This window comes from Carcharhinus amblyrhynchos, chromosome 2 (genome assembly GCF_965287045.1).
Source record: "Carcharhinus amblyrhynchos chromosome 2, sCarAmb.v2.hapA, whole genome shotgun sequence".
NCBI lineage: Eukaryota > Metazoa > Chordata > Chondrichthyes > Carcharhiniformes > Carcharhinidae > Carcharhinus > Carcharhinus amblyrhynchos.
Genome location: NC_137325.1, coordinates 100,211,181 through 100,232,402, shown reverse-complemented (window position 1 = coordinate 100,232,402; position 21,222 = coordinate 100,211,181). Strand labels below are relative to the sequence as shown.

Below are 21,222 nucleotides of genomic sequence, written 5' to 3'. Positions count from 1 at the left end.
ACAGGAGGTGAGAGCCCTGTCTTGTCAGCTTGGATCGGGAATGTCCCAACTTGTTGGGACTCTGAATTGGGTTTAATTTGACTTGATTGGATTGGAATAAAGTTTAAAAAAAAATCTTATATGTAAAATGGCCTTTCGGCTAAGTGTAAAAAAAAAGAGTTGGGGACTTCATATTTTGGATTTCAAACCTCTCCTCAGTTGAGGGTACTTGTTTCTAGTTTCTCATCTGGGATTTGAACAACTTGGCATTTACCATCAGCCATTCCCTTAACATTATTAAGAATCCCTCGCTAACGCCTGAAAACATTCAATGACTCTGCTTATACTGCCTTTTGAAGAAGAGAGTTTCAACAACTCATGACCATCTGAGAAAAGTTTCTTTTCTTCATCTTTGTCTTAAATGGGTGACCACTTATTTTTAAACCTCTAGTTTTAGATTCCCACACAAGAAGAAACATCCTCTCCACATCCATCCACCCTTTCAAGACCCTTCAGTACCTAAATATCTCAATCAAGTTACCCTTCTAAACTGCGGCGGATACAAGCCTCACCTGTTCAATCTTCCCTCAAAAGACAACCCACCAATTCCAAGCATTTGTCTAGCAAACCTTCTCTGAACTGCTTCCAGTGCACTTACATCCTTCCTTTAATATGGAGACCAATACAATACACAGTCGTATTGTGATCTCGCCAATGGGTTGCAATCTCCCTACTTTTGTATTCAATTCCCCTTCCAGTAAATGAATACAATCTATTAGCTCTCCCAATTACTTGCTGTAGCAGCGTGTTAGCCTTTTGTTAACCATTCAATCATTCCACTGCTTAGGCAACAAACTTTTACTTGACAATCCCTGACAAGCCTCTGGAGGCTGAGATCCTATCAGTGGCAACAGTCAATACTCAATCTTTTTAACATTTCACCTTCTACCTACCTATCTGCAACCCCTCAAGATGAAGTGCTTTCTAATTCCATGTTTTTAGCAGCAATACTGTGGATTAGTTTTGAGGCATATATGTTGCAGTGGCACATTTTTCAGGATTATTATACAGCGTATCAAACAACAGGAACAGAGTCCTGTTGAAACATAATTGTATATGTTAATACAGGTAAGACCATTAAGCTGCTGGCTAGCTGCAATTGTCATGGGTTTTCCTCTGTATAATAAATGTTGCTGTATCCAATCATCTTGCAGGGTGGCTGGAGTAGCCCAGTTAGAGCATGTCAGTATACTAATCTGACTCTTAAATTCCACGTCTAATTGTATGCTGGCCTGCTAATGTTAAAAGCTGAGCAAGTTTAATCAGCCTGCTTAGGATGAATGAATCCATTGACAAAATGACAAAAGAACAGTTTCACGCTTTGTAAGCTGCTTCTGAAGTGTTCTCTGAGGAATCCAAATTGGCCCACAAGTTTTAACTCCACAGGAGGCAGGCATTGCCTTGAGACAGAGGGAGTTTAAGAGAAGATGCTAAGAGATCCATGAGGACATACGACTCTTGCCCATCTCATCAGATATGGTTGAACTTTACAGTTGACTTACTGGCTGGAATTTTACTGGCCCACCCGCCACAGGAATTGGAGTGGGTAAGGGCAGGCCTGGGAAGGGTCAGTTGACCTCAGGTGGGATTTTAAGGTTTCTGTACGAGCTAGGCTATAAAATCCCACCCATTGGGTTTCAGAAGAAGGCAGATTTAGAAGTATAAAGAGAAAAAGCAAGAGGATAAAGCACTGTAGAGCTGTGGCTAAAGATGAACTAAGTGGGACAGCTAGAGAGAGAATTAATGCATCAGTAAATAAGGTCCCCTCAAAAATAGCAGTAAAAATAAGTTAAAGTCTCTTTATTTCAATGCATGAAGACACACAGACTCTTCCACTGGCCATGATATCTAGAATAGAGGTGAGGAGTCTCAGAATGAGGAGTCAATCATTTAAGACTGAGATGAAGAGAATTCTTTTCACTCAGAAGATTGTGAATCTTTTGAATTGTCAATTACAGAGGGTTCTTGATTCTCTATCATTGAGTAATTGCAAGATAGATTGTAAGATTTTTGATTTTTTTAGGGAATCAAGGAGGAGCAGACAGGAAAATTGAGTTGATCAGCCATGATCGTATTGAATGACAATGGAGACTCGAAGAACCGAATGATCTACCCTTGCTCATTTCTTACATTCTTCTTTCTCTTGATACCTATTAGCAAAGATATATTTTATCATTATTCATAAGGGATCTCCTAGAAAGAAAAATCTGAAGTTTTTGAATTTCCTTGCAGATTCTACAGTTGTGTATTTTCCAGTCCAACCCATTTGCTTTTAATATGATTAGCAGCAAAACATAATGTAAATTGACTATCAAACAATATGTAGCTAAATGAGCAACAGAACAGGGATGAAGGAAATGGAAGCAGAAGCTGACCATTCAATCCCTTCATAAAAGCAAATTACTACGGATGCTGGAATCTTTCCTTTCTCTCCTTATAGATGTTGCCAGACCTGCTGAGATTTTCCAGCATTTCCTCTTTTGGATTCAATCCCTTGAGCTCGCTCCACCATTCAGTGAGATCATGGCTGATTCCCTATCTCAATGTCATTTTCCCACTTTATCCTAGGATCCCTTGATGATTTTAAGACTGCAAAATCTATTGATCTCCATCTTGAACATGCTCAATTACTGAGCCTTCATTATCCTCTGGGCTAGAGAATTCCAAATATTTACCACACTCTGAGTGAAGAAATTCCCCTTTGTCTTAGTCCTAAATGACCTATCCTTTATCCTGAGGTTGTGTTCCCTGGTTGTAGATCTCCCTGCCCCCTTATCCTCTACCCAAAGACAATCTTCTCCCCTTCCGATAAGATGAGGGAAACCCAGTTTGATCAAATATAATAAATTGGAGTTTATATCAGTATCCCACCGATCCAGATAACAAAATGAAACCTCGGAGAGAGAGAGGAACACCAAAATAAGACCATAGACATAAGATGTGATTTGACAGTGCACACTGTCACATGAGAATATTAGGAACATAGCCACATAACCTCATAGGAGAAACTCAAATAATGCGGAGCCCCATTATTTGGGTTCACACTGAGGCTCCACAAACAACAGGATACTATCCCTGCCCTCCAGGGGAACCTAAACATCAAGAAAGAGAGCTGTAGAATTCCCCAAAAGAGGACATTCTCCCTCATCTAGTATATTCTCCGCAGGGTCCGGGAATGGATAATTTAGCCAAGGTAAACATGGAATAATGACATAATTAAAAGAAGGCTGACAAGCCAGGAATACTCATGCCACCCCTGGGCTTCAAAGAAAATAAACTTCCCCTATCTCCAATTAGACTGGAGACTCTATTCAAGCCCTGCCACCAATAGAATTCCACCCAGTTTCCCCTCCTCAATGAAACCCTAACAACAGGAGGAGGAGTCATCTGTGCATCCACAGCAGGATATCTCAGGGGAGGGCCAGAATCTCCTCCTCCCAATAGGATGATGTGCCCACCATACATTCTAGGAGCCACAATTCACGCAGCCAAGGAAAATATAGGAAACCCACCAAAATAAAGCCAAGGATTCCCTGACCACATTCAGGTGTGCACCAGTAAATATTTCCTTCAGCTCCAACTATACTGGAGATGCCAGTGACAGTAAAACTTAATCGTTTCCAGGATACATGGTCTGTCTGTGCCTTCAAAAGAGACCGCCAAGGATTCTTTAACCCCAACTAACAAAACAAAAGAAAACATCATTAATTCTAAAGGGGGTTTTCCTCATCCATCATGAGGACTAACAGGGCCATACTCACCCACCTCTATACCAAACTGCTTACTCACCACTTCTGTGGCACTACACACATTACCCATAATTAAAGTAAAGGATGCCCCATAACATTAACCTCAATTATAAATGTCAGGATTACAATACAAGAAAGAAAAATTGGATAAATATTGCACAAAAACAGAAAATTGCTGGAAAATCTCAGCAGGTCTGTGGAGAGAGAGTAGAGCAAACGTTCTGAGTCCGGATGACCCTTTGTCAGCTCTGACGAAAGCCTGAGATGAGAGGTGTACCTGAGATCCAGGTCCTCACCCGCTTTGAGGAGCCTGCACTGGAGCTTGCGGGAGAGGAAGGCATCCACACCATTAGCGACAGCCAGGTCAGCCTGCAGCACAGAAGTGAGCACCTGCCAATCCTCTGCTCGCTGGAGATATCTGAAGTAATTTACATGCAGCTCAGATTCCTGCACCTCCCTTGCACTTAACCTTGCTTCCTGTGTTACAGGAAGGACCCAGACCCGCCCGGGCCATCTAGCATCGCCCCTGACAGCTCGGAAGACTCCTCAGAGGAAGCTAATGATGGGACCTCCGAGGTTGGCATCAGTTTTGCGTCAGCTTCCACCTTGCAGCTCACCATCCCAGAGACATTCACATTGGCAGGTCCAGTTAATGCTGAGGCATCTAGGTCACACTCTGATGTGCACAACACATCTGCTGATGTACATCGGGTGGAGGAGAGAATGTCTGAGACCTCGAGCACACAGGGGTCTGCCGGATGTGAGGACTCAGCTGCTCCAGGCTACATGCTGGACTTCTGGGATCACTTCTCCCTCAGCTGCTGGAGATGCAGCAACAAAGCCAGGGAATGCAGGAGGGGCTGATGGCCACACCGGACTTCTGGAAATAAGAGGCTCAAGAGCTTGCAAGAGATCCAGCGGGACAGAGCCATGACACAGCAGCCCTGAGAATGTGACCCAGTCATGGCTGAGGGGCTGCAGAGCCAGCAGGACAGCGCTAAGGCACAGCAGGCTATGGCTACAGCCCTTGAGAACATAACCCAGTCACAGAGGGTCATGGCTTAGAGGCTGCAGAGCTTGCACTGGGATAAGCGCTGGGACACAGTGGGCTATGGCAGCAGCCTTTGAGAATGGGGCCAACTCATAAAGGGTCATGGCTGAGGGGCTGCAGAGTATGGCCCAGTCTCTGAGGGCACTTGCTGTGGCCATAGACAGATAGCTCACTGACTCAGAGGGCCATCGCTGAGAGCTCGCCCACCATGACAAGAACGCAGGTCCTCCAGGATTGGCAGGGCAGGTGATAGTGGAGCTTCTGGATCTCACTGTAGAAGCACTGCTGTCCCATGGAGTGACCCAGGGGTCCACAGGAACCCTGGGGGGAGGAGGCAGGGCTCGAGCCCATGCCGAAGCCTTCCACCCAGGAGGCTGTGGCTGTGGCTACACCTTCTGATTCCCCCTTTTCTGACACTGAGGCATCTCAGGGGCAGCAGGATGAACAGAATGGTGTGGATACATCCGTGACACCTGGAAGCTGGCCAGGGCTTCAAGGTCCAGGTTCTCCAGAAGATGATCACCAAGGGCACTACAGGCCACGAGGCATGATAAGCAGCTGGCCACCTCCACCTCCACCGTACATCCTGAAGAGACACCGAGGTGTAGTGAAGGCCACATACAATTGAGAAGATGTAGCGGCACTAAGATGGCAGAGATGAAGTAGAACACCAGTTAGATAGAATATTTTGGCACTTTAAAGTCTCATTTTCACTTGTTATATTAGCACTTACTTAAATGGCACTTTTATTGGCACCAATAAATGTTATTTCACCCCACAACTGTGACTAATAAGTCTCTGATTAGCTTCCAACAGGAATGTATTTACCCTGACTTTGCTGAGGAACCATGCATGCTGATGTCAGTGGGCAAGAGCCCTCAATACAACTCTGCAAATCAAGCTGCTCAAATGATTCACTGGCTACAGAAGTGCACAGGGGTGCTGGAACCCACATGCGGCAACTCAGGCCCCTAGTTTCCAAAGCACATGGTGATCAGGGTCTTCCTCTTCGTCCTTGCATGCCTGGCCTTTGTTGCCACCAGCCCTCCCGTGGCTAGGTGGTGTTGCTCAGTGTCGTCATCATCCTCCTCCTCTCCTTCCTCCTCCTCCTGGGCAGCCTCCTCCCCAGCTATGCCTGACTGGTTGGCCTCCATCTCCTCCTCCCCCAAAAGGTCTCCCCATTGCTGTCAGGTTGTGCAGGCACAGCACACCACGACAGTAAGGGACAATATCAGGTGGCTATATTGGAGGGCCCTGCTAGGGTAGTCCAGGTATTTTGAGGAATGCTGTGCACCGCTCCATGATTGGTCAGGTGGCAATGTGGACCTCATTGTATCGGGTCTCTGCCTTAGTCTCAGGCCTCCGTACAGGCATCATCCGCCAAGTCCAATGTGGGTATCCCATGTATCCCACAAACCATCTCTGCTCCCTGGGCTCTTACTCAAAAACGTCTAGGACATCAGAGCTCCTCAGTATAAAGTGTCATGCATGTTGCCAGGGTATCTGGCACTGATATGCATTATGTCCAGCTGATGGTCACTCACCAACTGTACATTGACGCCATGAAAGCCTTTTCTGTTCATCTTCCAGGATTTTTCTCCAGGGCCTTAAGGGCGACGTGGTGCATTCTATAGCCCCCTGTACATTGGGCATCCCCGAGATGGCTGCGAATCCTGCAGCCCAGGTTTCCTGCTGGGCCTGGTCCAGGTCAAATTTAATACACTGGCCAGCCTGGACTTACAAGGCATCTGTGACCTCTTCCACATACTTGTGGGTGGATGATTGTGAGATGCCACAAAGGTCTCCACTGGTGGCCTGGAAGAACTCTGTGTCATAAAAGTTTAAGGCGGCCGTCACTTTCACAGCCACCGGGAGTGGGTGCCCCTCTCTGCCCTGAGGTACCAGGTCTTGCAACAAATGGCACAGGTGGTGCACTTTCTTCTCTTAGAAACAGCTGTTGGCGGCATACGATGTTCAACAGCTGGTCAAAGGACACTCGTGCTACACTGCTGGGGCCTTTGCTCCCTCTTTCTCCTGCACCCCCTCCTTGGGGTGAATGGTGGCCATGTGTTGCCTCCACCAGCTGTCTCCTTCTCCTCTCTGAGTGGGATGGCCTGGGCCTTCTGTGTCCACAATTCATTCTCCTGCTCCTCCTCCTCAGTTCCAGAAGCAATCAAAAAAAAGTAAGATCAATGGGTTGCATTGCCAAAGCCATCTTATCAATATAGAGGTGGGAGAGTGGAAAGTGGTTGGGGAAGGGGAGAGAGTTTGGTAACGTGGGAATGGGCACGAAAATGGGCGCCATTCCCACTAGTCAGATCACTCCCAATTTTACGTTTTCCTGCCAAAAAATGAGCGCGATGAGGTCGTAAAATTCCACCTGATGAATATACGTCAATCTGTCTGACATTGGTTGAATGGCTGGTTCAGAATGTCAGCATTTGTTTATACAAATCATAGAACCCTACAGTACAGAAAGAGGCCCTTCGACCCATCGAGTCTGCACCGACCAGAATCCCACCCAGGTCCTACCCCCATATCCCTACACATTTTACCCGCTAATCCCTCTAACCTAAGCATCCTAGTACACTAAGGGGCAATTTTAGCATGGCCAATCAACCTAACCCGCACATCATTGGACTGTGGGAGGAAACCGGAGCACCTGGAGGAAACCCACGCAGACACGAGGAGAATGTGCAAACTCCACACAGACAGTGACCTGAGCTGGGAATCAAAACCAGGTCCCTAGAGCTGTGAAGCAGCAGTGCTAACCACTGTGCTACCATGCCGCCTTTAGTGGTGGTGAAAGAGTTTGTAATAGGATATGGAATAGCGATTAAAATAATAACATCAGTGGCTAAGATTTAAACAGATCTTTTTGAAATATTTCCATAGGAGAGCAGAGGGACAGAAAATATGACTGGTCAAAATACAGCAAATATAGTACATTTGGATTGGCGACCCCTTCTTTTCATGATGGGAGATTAACAGCAAAAACATTACAGTGGCTAACTGAAGTGCAACAGTAAGTATTTGTTCTAATGACTAATTGTAGCAACACCTTGTTTTTCTTCTGTTTAATGAAAAGCAGCCCTGCCAATGAAACATAGCTGGAGATGTTTAAAGGGATTGTTCTGTCAATTCAAAGTTCAGTGCCAGACTGTTCTAGCTTTGGTTATTTCATACAGTGTTATGTTTATAATACTGTCTCCAGGTTTAGTAAAGGCTTGTAATGGTGTTTGGAACATTTTTTGGTATCTATCCCACACATTCCATTAACCTCCGATCCATATTCCATGGCTTTTGACCTTAGTTAAAAAAAAACTTCAGATGAATCAGAAAGCTGACTCACCAAATGTGCCTTTGTCAAACCAAAAGTGAAAATGCTGGAAAATCTCAACAGGTCTGGCTGCATCTGTAAGGTGAGAAAAGAGCTGAGGTTTTGAGTCCAGATGACCTTTTGTCCAAGCTGATTTGCTTTTGCTTTTATTGCTTTTGCTTTTATTCAGTGACTTTATCGTATCTGTCACTGTTATTGACCACCCTTTCAAGAAAACCTTAGACAAATCAGCAACCAAAGAAATGAAGTTCTTGTCATGAAAATCAGACTGGATGATTTTAAAACAATGAATTTGCATCGATCTGTGGGACTGCATGTTGCCTATCAAAGAATGCTGGAGTACTGGGCAATTTAGTCAAAAATGGGAATACATTTGCTATTCGTGTTAGTCTGTGTTGCTTTTCTGATTGTGGGGCAGGCTTGATAGACAAGCTAGTCTTTCCGTGCCCATTAGTTTTGAACGTATGTATGTTCTCACTTTAGTTAACTTGTGATACTTCTTTCCTATGATTTATTCAAAACAGGCACCTTCTATTGAAATATTCACAATTACTATTGCTTCTTTTCAACATAGGCAAAAGTCTGCAAAGATCGTATCAAAAAAAGTTGATGACTTCAGAGAAAAGACACACCATCAAGTTGGAAAAGTCCATGATCCGTAAGTCCAATTTAAATTTTGGAAGAAAGATTTCAATATAAATCATTAATATAAATTTCATGAGAACTTAAATATTTAGGAAAAATACCACTCACCAGCCAGCCGAACCCTAACACAGAAACAAATACATTTAGCAAAATTTCAGAACAGAAACAATAATAGCAGTTTTTTTTTGTTTTCTGCTTTGTAATTGATAATTGATCACAGAGGATTCTGAGAAATAAAAAAAGTTTAAAGTTTATTAGTGTCGCAAATAGACTTATATTAACACTGCAATGGATTCACTGTGAAAATTCCCTAGTTGCCACACTCCAGTGCCTGTTCAGGTACACTGAGGGAGAATTTAGCACAGCCAATGCACCAGTACGTCTTAAAGAAAGACGAAGGAGTTCTTTTGAAAAGTCTTAGCTCATCCATCCGTGAAAAACCTCCTGGTTTCCTTTCATGTAGGTTACCAGATCTTGCAGCTACATTTTTCACTGCTAGTGATTATTGGGTACTATTTCTAGCAATACTATATAAGCCTCTTCTATCTTAGAGACTATTTCAAGTCAAATTTGGGGATTAATGCTGGAAAGATAACCACAATAAAGAATGATTCTTATATAAGTTCAACTAGTTCAGCTAATGTCCCTTAGGGAAACTGCCTGCCAATTCCATCTACTGACTTCAGTTCACATTATGCTAATGCTTCTGAAATGTCCTAACAAGCCACCTGTTAGTAAACAATCACTACAAAGTTCAGCAACAAGAAAGCTGGACAGGCCAGTTGTCAGCAGTCAAACAGAAGGGGCCCTTTGGCTATATGATCTTCTCCTGCTCTCAACTGTTCTTATATGCCCATAGTGTTGAAATTTATTTTGAGGAAGAGAAACAAAGCACAAAATATACTCTGGTGACAAACATCATTGTTCACCAATAATGGCTGCATTGTACCACTGCTGACTAAACTGGCTGAATCTTGAAGACGTAGCTATTAGACTCCAGCTGCTAGCTGGTGAGAAAATTAACATGAGGTACCCTACCTGAACCATGTCCTCACCAATCTGTCTCTCGCAGACCGTTGTATCCATTATCACATTAGTGACCCAAAGTCCTTGTGTAGACAACCTCTCATTTCTGCTTATTCAAAATGACCTAACAATATGACTGGACAGAAGTAAGGCCCTTATAGCATCCTAGCTGTAACGTTAAAGATTTGCCATTTGCCTAACAAAACTTTTCCAGTACTACAATGACACTATCTGACATTGTGGAAGACTGTTCTGGTCTGTAGTATCTTCAAAAACTAGGGTGAATTTAACCAGATTCATTACCGCCTTATAAGTCTCCTTTCAATCAATACAGTGATGGAAAGAGTAATGGGTAGCACCATCAAACTGAATGTTAGAGGAATGATGAGGGTATCTGCCTATGACCTTAAAGTAACATTTAGCTGAGTAAAGCATCAAGGAGTCTTTGGAAAACTAAAGCCATTGAAGGCTAAAGGGAAAAAAAACCTCTAGGCTGGCACCATGCCCTTATGCAAAGTAAGATATTAGTGGTTCTCTAAAGGCAATAATTATGGCCTCAGAACATTACTGCAGAGGATTGTTCTTGTCCCAAACAACTTTAGTTGTTTCTTCAATGACTTTTCCCTTATTTAATACCAGGGTACTCCTTGATGATGAGCTCTGACAAAGGGTATTCAGACTTGAAACAGCTCTCTTCTCTCTTCACAGATGGAGTCAGACCTGCTGAGTTTCTCCAGCATTTTCTGTTTTTGTTTCAGATTCCAGCATCCGCAGTACCTTGCCTTCATAATACTCTGGGACGCTGGTTCAAATCTCACCACAGCAGATGGTGAAATTTGAATTCAAAAATAAAAGAAATCTGGAATTCAGGGTCTAATTGTTGTCATGTCAACTGTCATAAAAACTCATCTAATGCATTAATGACCATTAGGGAAAGAAATCTGCTATCCTTATCAGATCCAGGTGGTTGACTCTTAACTGCTCTCTGAAATAGCCGAGAATGCCACTCAATTCAAGGGGCAACTAGGGATGGGCAATAAATGATGTCCACATCCCTTGAATGAAAAAAAAAACTTGATTGGACCAAAGGAAAAAGAAGTATATTGGAAAAGAAATTCAAAAGCATCTGACTGGTAAGGTGCAAGAAGCCCCAGAGATCGATTCTCAGACCTGATAACACAGGAATGAGGAGCAACAGGAGGAGATCACAAGGAACATTGTGGAGGTTGGGGCTGCTGCTGATGCTTCAATGGCCCATAAATGTGGACAGCTGTCCACAGGTAAGTGATGGTTACGTGGAAGAAAGATTCATGAAGCAAGATAGCAGGGTTTTGGAGTATAGGGAGATAGTGGGGTAGCGGGATTGGGGGGTCATGACTGGAGAACTTGGGTTTCTCAGAAAGAAAAAGCAGTAAAAACAGGGAAATAAGAATACTGGTTGAAACTGATTTTTCCTAGGCTTGTAGCTTAAGGATTTGGAGGAGCAACAATGCCTCTCTTGCCTTCACATTTAGGTAATTAATTTTGTTACAGGTGTTCCCATCGTGCCATCCAGAACAGAAAGAGGTCCATCAGCCCATTTTGTTTGTCCTGGCCATCAAACTCCTAACTGTTCTAATCCCATTTTCCAGCACTTAGTCCATAGCCTTGTATGCTGTCATTTCAAGTGTTCTTCTAAATGCTTCTTAAGTATTCTGTGAGGTACGTTTTCCTAAGCGAAAGCACTGGCGTAGTCATATATGAAAACTACCTATCATAGAATCATAGAATCCCTATAGTGCAGAAGGACGCAAATTGGTTCATCAAATCTACATCACCTCTCTGAAAGTGTATCTTGGCTAATCTACCTAAACTAACATCTTTGGACATTAAGGGGCAATTTAGCACCCAGGAAACCCACACAGACACAAAGAGAACGTGCAAACTCCACACAGTCACCCAAGCCCAGAATTGAACCTGAGTCCCTGGCACTGTGAAGCAGTAGTGCTAAGCACCGTGCTACTGCACCTAGTGGTATGCTCCTAAAGCACAGGCAAGAGATGTATCTTCTTTTGGTGTACTTCTGGTTGCAAGCATGTCCACATTTCTTAATTACCAATTTGGAGACTTAGGAAGCCTAATGTTTAGGTCATGGAGTCAAATTTTACTTCATTGATCACTTTTTTTCAAAATCTATTTTGTCATTAACAATTTGCTTTGATTTTTACGACACTTTTTTTGGGTTCTTTCAGAAATGCTGATACCCGGAAGATTCCCCCTGATCATACGTTTGGTGTTTTATTGCATCCTGATGAATATGGTAATGATTTAAATAGAAACTGAAATTTTCAGTGGAATAAACATCAGTTTAGGTTCTAGCAATTTCCAGCTCTACTGTGAATGAAAGCTAATAATATAATTTTAATTGTCTTAATAGCATTTCCAGTGTACTAGTATTTATTTCCCCTTTATTACTGTTTAGTATTTGAACATCCCTCCACTGGAGTTGGGGCCAAAAGATTTGTCTATTTTACCTCCAGAATGCCACCTGTGTTGTACTGATATGTTTCTTTTGCGAGTTGCACCAATGCCTACTAAACTGGTGGTCAATGCTCACAGCAACCTCATGAAGCTGAACTTGCATTCAACAGAAGGGATGAACCACTAATGCCACACACTCACTGGCCCAATCTTTATTTAACTGGATCATTGATTACTTTCAGGTTAGTTGCAAATTAATTTCTACCAGCCTTTGCTGCTGCTGTGATTGTAGAAGTATTTGGTGGTTTCTGGAATTGTTTGAAGTTGCCCAAGTCTACAGGAAGTGGTGGGGCAAGACCAGAAAGACCTCATCCTGTCTTCAACAGTTCTTCACAAACCACTTGCTTCCAAACATATCTGCAGTAGATTGCACCTGCCTTGGACTATTAGTATGATAGGGAGAATCAACAGAGGTGGATGAGTAGGAAAATCTGCTGGAAAAGAGAGGGGAGAAGGGTTCTCAAGGAACCCATGTCCACCCAAAGAGAAATTCTCTTGCTGAATCTCTGCGAGAAACAGTGTGTCAGAGGTCTGCACTTCACTGAGGATGCCCTCACTGAAATTTACCAGATATTACTGCCAAAGCTGTAGCCTCAGGGCAGGCTGTGAAAGGTATTGCTATTGGCTGTGAAGGTAATCTCAGTAGTAATCTATTATGTGTCTGGTTCCTTTCAGGTAATATTTGCAACATTTGCCATTATTGTGCACTGTTATATAAGGTTCTGCATTCCAAGAGTGCTGAGTACAGTTTATTCTCTCTTGCCACAGAGAATTAGGTGAAGTGATCAAGTGGCTTTGAGAGCCTGCAGGTGTCTGTTGGTATAAGGTGTCATTAAATGCAAGTATGTCACTTTCCACTCAATATCCAGCTGTGGATGACCATTTGCAGTGTATCATGCAGGTCAGTGCCCTGCGAACTGACAGCAGTCATGATCTGTTAATTGTGTCTGTTGATATCCCAGTTGCATTTGAGCCAGCATCCCAAACCAGACGGTGGCTATTTGGGTTTTGGAAATGCAATCCTCTATTGCCTGACTAACTGGCTTGCCATAGTCATGTGATTATGCCATGAGGTAGGCACTGTAAGCTGCCTTTTCTAGCCAGTTAATAAAACCTCTCACAGCAACAGACACTGAAGAAGACTACTGTCCTTATACATGAAGCATGGTGTACAAAAGTGCAGAAAAAATAGGAAAAATGGAAAAGATGCAGAGAATACACTGAGAACCCAGGAACACAAAAAGGTTCAATTCTGCAAAAAAAAACTGCTGAAAAGAACAAAATAAAATAGATTGAGGCTGCAGGTAAGACACAATTTAGAAAGGCACACAGAAAAGTATAAATCTGAGAAAATTACTTAACTGGGTGTGTGGACTCTGTCATGTCTGCTTTCTATCATTACAAACTTCATAAATATTCCAATCCCATCTCTAGTCAAAATGGACGGTGATACGTGGCAGAATTGGCAGTTTTTCTACTTACAATGGCAAAACTATGAGATTGCAACAGACATAATGAACAAACCTGAACCAATGAAAATAGCCATGCTTTTAACACTACTGGGAAGGCACTGCTACAACGTGTATACCACCCTAAATGCACCAAGCATTTCATTGGACAAATCCTGCAGAGTTTATCTGTCCCACCTGAGCATCCTGCACAAGAATTTCTGTGTCCTTTTGCCTTCTGGTGAGCTGGCATCTGAGCAACCCTTGTTCCCTGCCTTGGTTGCAGGCCACTTATGTTAAGTATCTCAACATGTGCAGATCCCATCTCTAAGCTATCCTCGAAAGCATGTACAGTGTCATTAATTATGATGGCAGTCATTCTTTGTTACTGTTTTGTTTATCTTTCAGTTCTTGCTCTTCCAGCAGTGCCTGGCCAGTTTCCAGTTCTTGGATCTTCAAAAAGAGAAAGGCAGAAGGGTAGGGCTGTGGTGTGAGGAGAAGCAAGAAGTGCACGTTTACACCTTTGAGCTTGTTAGTCAGAAAAGATTGTGGGATGAGGTCTGTGTGGGTATGAGAAGGAGGATTATGTTTCAGGATACCATTATCTTTGATTGTTTCAACCACGGCTGATCATGGCCTATGTGATGGTGGCTGAAATGGTGGAAGTCACTATCTCCTCCTTCAGGGTTAGCATCTGCAATTATGCTCATCCCTCAATAGATAACTCTGGTTGTGCACCCCCTTTTCCTGCAGTCCAGGGAAATGTGTCAGTGAATGTGTTTGATTGATTTGGTTGTCCTGATTGAATAGCTGACAGTCCGTGCAAGCTGTAAGATGTGGGTGTGAGTGCCATGCATGTGAAGGTGAGATGAAGCTTCATTGTATTTCCACCTGATTTTACTCTTTGTACCCAATGTAGTGCTTTTGTTCTCACTAACAATGCTGCCATCCTCAGCTGGATCTCCTGATCAGATATGCATTCTGGTTTACTTTTGATAAAAAGTTAGCATATTAATCATGTCTGCTTTCCATCAATACAATAATTTCAACTCCACATATTGTTGGATTATTGTCTTGAAATAAATGAGGATCTACTATAAAAAATAAGTTTTACCTCTTTAAAGCTGAAACATTGTCCGTGCTTAACACTGTAGTTATATATTGGACAATGCCAAAATAATTCATAATCATATGAGTGGATTCGCAACCTGATGTATAAATACATTCTGAACTTTAACTTCTGTAGAGGTAAACTGCATTGTGCTGCTCATCCAATGTATGCTCAGAATTCTTAAAAAAGCCTCATCTCAATGAATACGTTCTTTTTCAGGTGTTGGGGACCTTATTTACTATCGGAATCCTACCAAATTCTTCCGAGAGAACGACAGGGATCGAGGGATCTTCAATACTCTCCGTCAGCATTTGATGAAAGTTAACTTTCATAATTTCAACTCGCTTCTTGAAGCTTTCCGTCATTATGATAAGGTAAATGATTTTAGTGCTATTATTGTTCTGAAGTTATAAAAATACACAATTGCACACCTTGGCTGGAGATCGGAAACAGGAGTAAGGTCTACTCTTGTATCAGAAATTTGCCTCTGATGGGACCTTGACTGTGTTTTGGATGGTGAATCCATAGTTGACATGTAGACAGGGTTTCCTGTCCAATTAAAGCTAGTGGGGTAGGAGCAAAAACAGGTTTCAGACACTCATGGCAGCCACATTCCAGAGGTTGCTGATTGCCCTAAGGGAGACACTTTGTACCAAAGCCTGTCACTGCACCACAGGAACCTGAAATGGCACATGGAACCTGGAGCTCTGGCACTCTTGAGGGAGAGGAGGGAAACGTTCTTTCCTGAGGGCGGCAGGAGGATGCCATCTCATGATGTGGCAGGAACAGCTGTTTGTACAGACTCATTTCCCTGTGCCTCATTGTATTGCCAGGCACCACAAAAATTATTTGTACTTACCTTTGAAAATTCTTCCGACCTCCATGTCTTGTCCCCACCAGGTAGCTGATCTAACACCAGAGAGTTGCTGAAATCTGCACAATTTGCTGAAAATTTATAAACTTACTGGAAACGGGCTTTTAATGAGCACGCAATGATATATATTTAATTGAGCTTGGCTTGGTCCCTTCCCTATTCATTGGAGAAAAGTGGGATCAGAGGCAGGACTTGCAGCTGTGCAGGACGGTGGCCATTTTCTTCTTGGACTCACTGTTCAATTAGAATGGGGAAATCCAGCTCCTAGTACTCAGTCTTTAGCAACAATTAGTTTCATTTTTCTTTATTCTTTCATTGGATGTGGGTGTCGCTGGCAAAGCCAGCATTTGTTGCCAGTTCCTAATTGCCCTTGAGTTCAGTGACTTGTTAGGCCATTTCAGAAGACAATTAAGGGTCAGTCATATTTCTGTGGGTCTGGACTCACATGTAATAGGCATTTGTGAATCAGATTGGTTTTTACAATCAGGTGGATTTTCCAGCCATTGATAATAGAGTTGCCATGGTCACCAATAGTGAGAATAGCTTTATATTCCAGATTTATTTATTTAATTCAAATTCCAGCAGTTGTCATGGTGAAATTTGAACCAGACCATTGACTTGAGCCTAAGGAGTACTAGTCGAGTGACATTGCCCCTACATCACTGTCTCCCCTTCATTACCTAATTACAATAAGTAGCAGTTATATTTCCCATTTTTATTTCAGGATTACACTAGTAATTGTGACTATTGAAGCAGGGTGACCAAAATGATGCATAATTTTACAGCTTTTAGTTGTGAGGACAGATTTTAAATTGAAGCTACTTGGAGAACATCAGGTTTGGGGGTATGCGATGATATAATTGGGTAAGCTATTTGAAATGGATGGCAATGGTAAGAATTGGAAAGATTGTATGTAAAATTCAAAGTCAAAAAGCCAGATCAGATTCTGGAAAATATACCTCTTTGCTGGGAGCCAACTGGACCAGATGTTCTGGACATTCTTTTAGAAGGAAACTTGGCAAGTTCCTGAAAAGAGAGGAGATTCAAATTTATAGAGCCTTAGCTGCTAGTTATTCAATTTTGAAGCATAATGAATACCTTAATTGTTCTGAGCCTTGCTTGATTGTAGACTGAGGAACAGTTCTCCAGAGTTTCTTCTGATTATTGCAGTCCTCTTTACCCCTTTTTCTCCTGGGAGATCATTAAGGGATGAGGTGATAGTGCAGAACATTGCACAACTTCCAAAAAAGTGGTGGGTCTGGTGGCCATTCCTTGCCCTTATTTATAGAGGTTTGCATTTCTGTGTAATACATTCATTCCTCCTTGTGTTGTGCACATGAATGTTGACAGCTTGAGTTTGCACCATGCTTCTCCTTAGTTCAATCCACCACTTCCTCTAGGTGATTTGCTGTGCAAGAAATACACATCCTGGCTGGCAGCAGGCCTTCACTGGCAACCTGATAGGATCCCAATGGCAAGACTCCCTTTGAATATATAATGTAACACAATTGCACACCTTGGCTGGAGATTGGAAACAGGAGGAAGGCCCACTGTTATATCAGAAATTCGCCTCTGGTGGGACCTTGACTGTGTTTTGGATGGTGAATCCATAGTTGACATGTAGACAGGGTTTCCTGTCCAATTAAAGCTAGTGGGGTAGGAGCAAAAACAGGTTTCAGACACTCATGGCAGCCACATTCCAGAGGTTGCTGATTGCCCTAAGGGAGACACTTTGTACCAAAGCCTGTCACTGCACCACAGGGACCTGAAATGGCACATGGGACCTGGAACCCTGGCACTCTTGAGGGAGAGGAGGGAAACATTCTTTCCTGAGGGTGGCAGGAGGATGCCATCTCATGATGTGGCAGGTGCAATTGCCTGTACAGGCTCATCTCCCTGTGCCTCACACACAAGTCAGTCACATGCAGGACTGTGATGACTGAATGTGCTACCTGCTTTCAGTCACCTTCCCTTGTCCCTGGCATAGCAGGCTACCCCTGCTTCTATTTCTTGTGTCCTTGTGTGTTGAGGAGGGGGAGAATCCTTGCAACTGGGGGTTTGCAGCTCCTGGTTTGTAAACCACCTTTCATTAATCCGCAGCAAGAAATTCTACAGCCACTTTGGTACTTTGGTAGTTAACTACTGTTTTACTTATCAATTGCTTCCCAATTCAGTTCACAGCTGAGTAGATGGCTGCTGCAATAAGTCAGAACAGCTTTTTATCCCCAAACTGAAAACAGAAAAAGCTAACGGACAATTGATAATTGCACAAATTTCTGGGCTTCACCTACCATGAGTACCTGTTTGGATTCTTTTCTATATGTCATCCATGCCCTAGGAGCTTAACTAACCCCATCTGGATTTCTTGCCCATTAAAACAATGATTGGAATACCATGGCAAGTATGTACTTCAATTCCTGTTACCATAAATCGCAGTGTATAAGTCGACCTGGCGTATGAGACAACACAAAGAAATCCCACAACACCAGTTTAAAGTCCAAGCAGGTTATAAATCATGCTTTTGCATATACCCTTATATCCCCTTTTCAGCCGTGAAATGCTGTACTCACATTCATAATAAGCCTCAATTTTTCACCCCACACCCAAACGTATGTTTTACTTATTGGCACATTATAACCAGGCACAAGGGCGGGCAAAATGAGCTGTGTTGCGAAGATGCACGGGGAATCAAGACACACCCAATCTTTATATTGGATGCTGATGACATTTCAAAATGTCCACCACCCATATCCATGCTGGCGATTCACTTTTATATTCAGTATATAAGTCGACCCCCATTTTTGTAGGGGATCTTTCAGTACTCCGAGGGATAACCTATTTGTTAAATGTGTTTCTGATAGTCAGGAATACAATAAGATAAAATTAAATGAAAATGAGCAGGATTTGTTATTCACATTTATTTTTAGTAATTCACCCCTGGATCATGCATGAAGCTTACAATATCATAGCACATGTCTTAATATTAATGTGGCTCGGTAATGGGCTCAATAATCCAAGTAATTTGTATTGTATTGTATTTTGTAAAATTACAATCGTATCCTTGTTAATAAAAAGTTGTGCATTGATTTTTTTTGTTCTGATTTGATTGTTTCTTTCCAGAATGGTGATGGAAAAATCGACAGAGAAGAACTGTGCGATGTCTGTATGCAGTTTAACTTGAAAGTAGACCCCAAATTGATTGACCAGTTAATTGAATACTGTGATACTGAAGGTGATGGCACAATTAACTTCTTGGAGTTTGCAAATTTTCTGAATTGGAAAGACAAAATGCCTTTAGGAGAGATAGAACAAAAGATTCTTACAGAAGGTACAAGATGTTGGTGCTAGCTGAAGATTTTTTTTAACAACCTTATTCCCTTTTATTAAACAAAAGCTACTTCTCCAACAGACAACGGTAACAGGCTAGTAGCGCCAGAAGACATTGTGCCATTGGATATTGGAAGCTCAGCTAAAACACTCAGAACTATAACTAAAGAAGAAGATAGGTCTAACGGTCACTACTGGAAAACCTCTTCATTGATCAATGGAGTCGTAGGGAGTTATTCACCAGATGGTAAGTGTGCTAAGTCCACTTTGGATTTATCTTGCAATTTTTTTAAAAATAAAGAGTTCTGTGTTTTTATCTGGAGCATATGGTGAATTTGTATTATCTATAATTTGGGATTGAAATTTATCTTGGATGATGCACAAAACGGGCAGTATTGGATTGGCAACTTGTAATATGCAGCGCCTGAAATTCAGTTGAATTGGAGTCAGTGGAATTAAATATCAGGTACTGCGTTTAAGGGATAACTGAACCGATACCAGCTATTTTGTGTTATCTCCTGAAATGAATTTCTACCCCTTTAAATCCAAATTTTGATTTATGTAGTTAAAAATGAACCAAGTATTAGATATTCCATGTATAATTCAATTAAGATTGTTATATTCCAGAAAACCATATGATGAAGGATACAGCTAGAGCAAATCTTTACACTTACAAACATTTATTTACAGAGCTACACATTACCAGCCTACATTTCTAACCCAACTGCTACATTTCAATGTGTGTCTGATAATAGGGATAGAAGTAAATCCTTGGTTAATGTCATGACCTGCATATAATTAAACAGATAATCCACAACTAACAGAAATACTCCTGCGCTGGAATGGATTTTCCAATCCTGCTACAGTGAAAGGAGATTTGGCTGGGCGCCAAATTCTCCAACCTTGCTGCAGTGGGTGTGTGGCGTGAATGGCCGTTAAGATAGCACCCCTAGAAATAATTTGATAGAGGGTGTCATGATAGTGTTTTGCTTAAAATGGGATTGATGTTTACTGCTTTGCCTCCATTAACAGGCAGAATCGACTGCAAAATGGGGTAGATGGTTTTATCATATCTTTTAACACTGATGATGCTAGCCCTATTAGGAAAGGGGAGACATGCTAGTTAGGTGCATTGGCCATGCTAAATTCTCCCTCAGTGTACTTAAACAGGCACTGGAGGGTGGTGACTAGGGGATTTCCACAGTAACTTCAATGCAGCCATACGCAAACTAACATGTGACACTAATAAATAAAAAAAAACCTTATTGCCAGTTGACTAAAGCATCTTCCTTTTTACTGGGGCTAAATGAGTGAGCTAAGCACTGGTCCTAACTCATCCGATTATTCCTCAGTCTGCTGCTGCAATCGTCTGCCAAGACTTTTGTCTTAAAGTCTGCATTCCAATTTCCAAATGCTGCAGTAGATGAAACCAGATTTTCCACCACTCAATATTCCAATGGTTCTGCAAATCCAGAAAGCCCCAGGTTAATATTTCCCCATATCAAAATCTTCAAGAGCATGAATGTGACACAGTTCACCTTTTGGAAGTTCACCTCTAGTAAGCTTTGTTTTATGATATATAACTAATTTCTTCTGTGGTGAACACCTTTTGGTGGTGACCAGTTAGTGATTTAACTTTCTGCAGTTCCATTACATGCAGAATTTTCCCCAAGTTCTTAGTAATTGAATACTCTCTTTTCTGTGCCAAGGCGTGTAAACTTGGCACAGGGAAAGCTTGGGGCGCACCTGATATTGGGCCTCATGCATCATTGGAGAGGGATGACCTAAGTATTATTACTTCTACGCCGTAAGAATTTATCGTCACAAAGGCCGGAATTTTATCGACACACACGCCCAAGGCTCGTAAGATCGTGCCCAAGGCCAACAAAGAATGCCATTCTGGGAGCCTCACTCGCCCCGGAATCAGGGTGGACATGCTGGCAAAATCAGGGCCAAAGTGTCTAATGAAATGGAATTGGTTACTCCATTTAGGAAGAAATTAGTTTAACTCTTGAAGAAAAATACTAAAAGCAAAGTGTCAGGAAGAGGATTAAGGTAGTTAGCTCTGATGTAAAGCCAGACATGGCAAACA

The 21,222-nt window shown here is 42.3% G+C and overlaps 1 protein-coding gene across 2 annotated transcripts in view; it reads left to right on the top strand.

Moving 5' to 3' along the window:
- The window catches only part of efhb (EF-hand domain family, member B), a 58,157-nt gene that overhangs the window by 21,918 nt on the left and 15,017 nt on the right, over nt 1-21,222 (top strand). For both annotated transcript variants that reach the window (XM_080209790.1, XM_080209782.1), the window contains exons 6-11: nt 7,735-7,864; nt 8,754-8,837; nt 12,082-12,149; nt 15,149-15,303; nt 18,924-19,131; nt 19,213-19,377. In XM_080209790.1, coding sequence (XP_080065916.1) covers nt 7,735-7,864; nt 8,754-8,837; nt 12,082-12,149; nt 15,149-15,303; nt 18,924-19,131; nt 19,213-19,377 — 810 coding nt within the window. The remainder of the gene's footprint in view (nt 1-7,734; nt 7,865-8,753; nt 8,838-12,081; nt 12,150-15,148; nt 15,304-18,923; nt 19,132-19,212; nt 19,378-21,222) is intronic.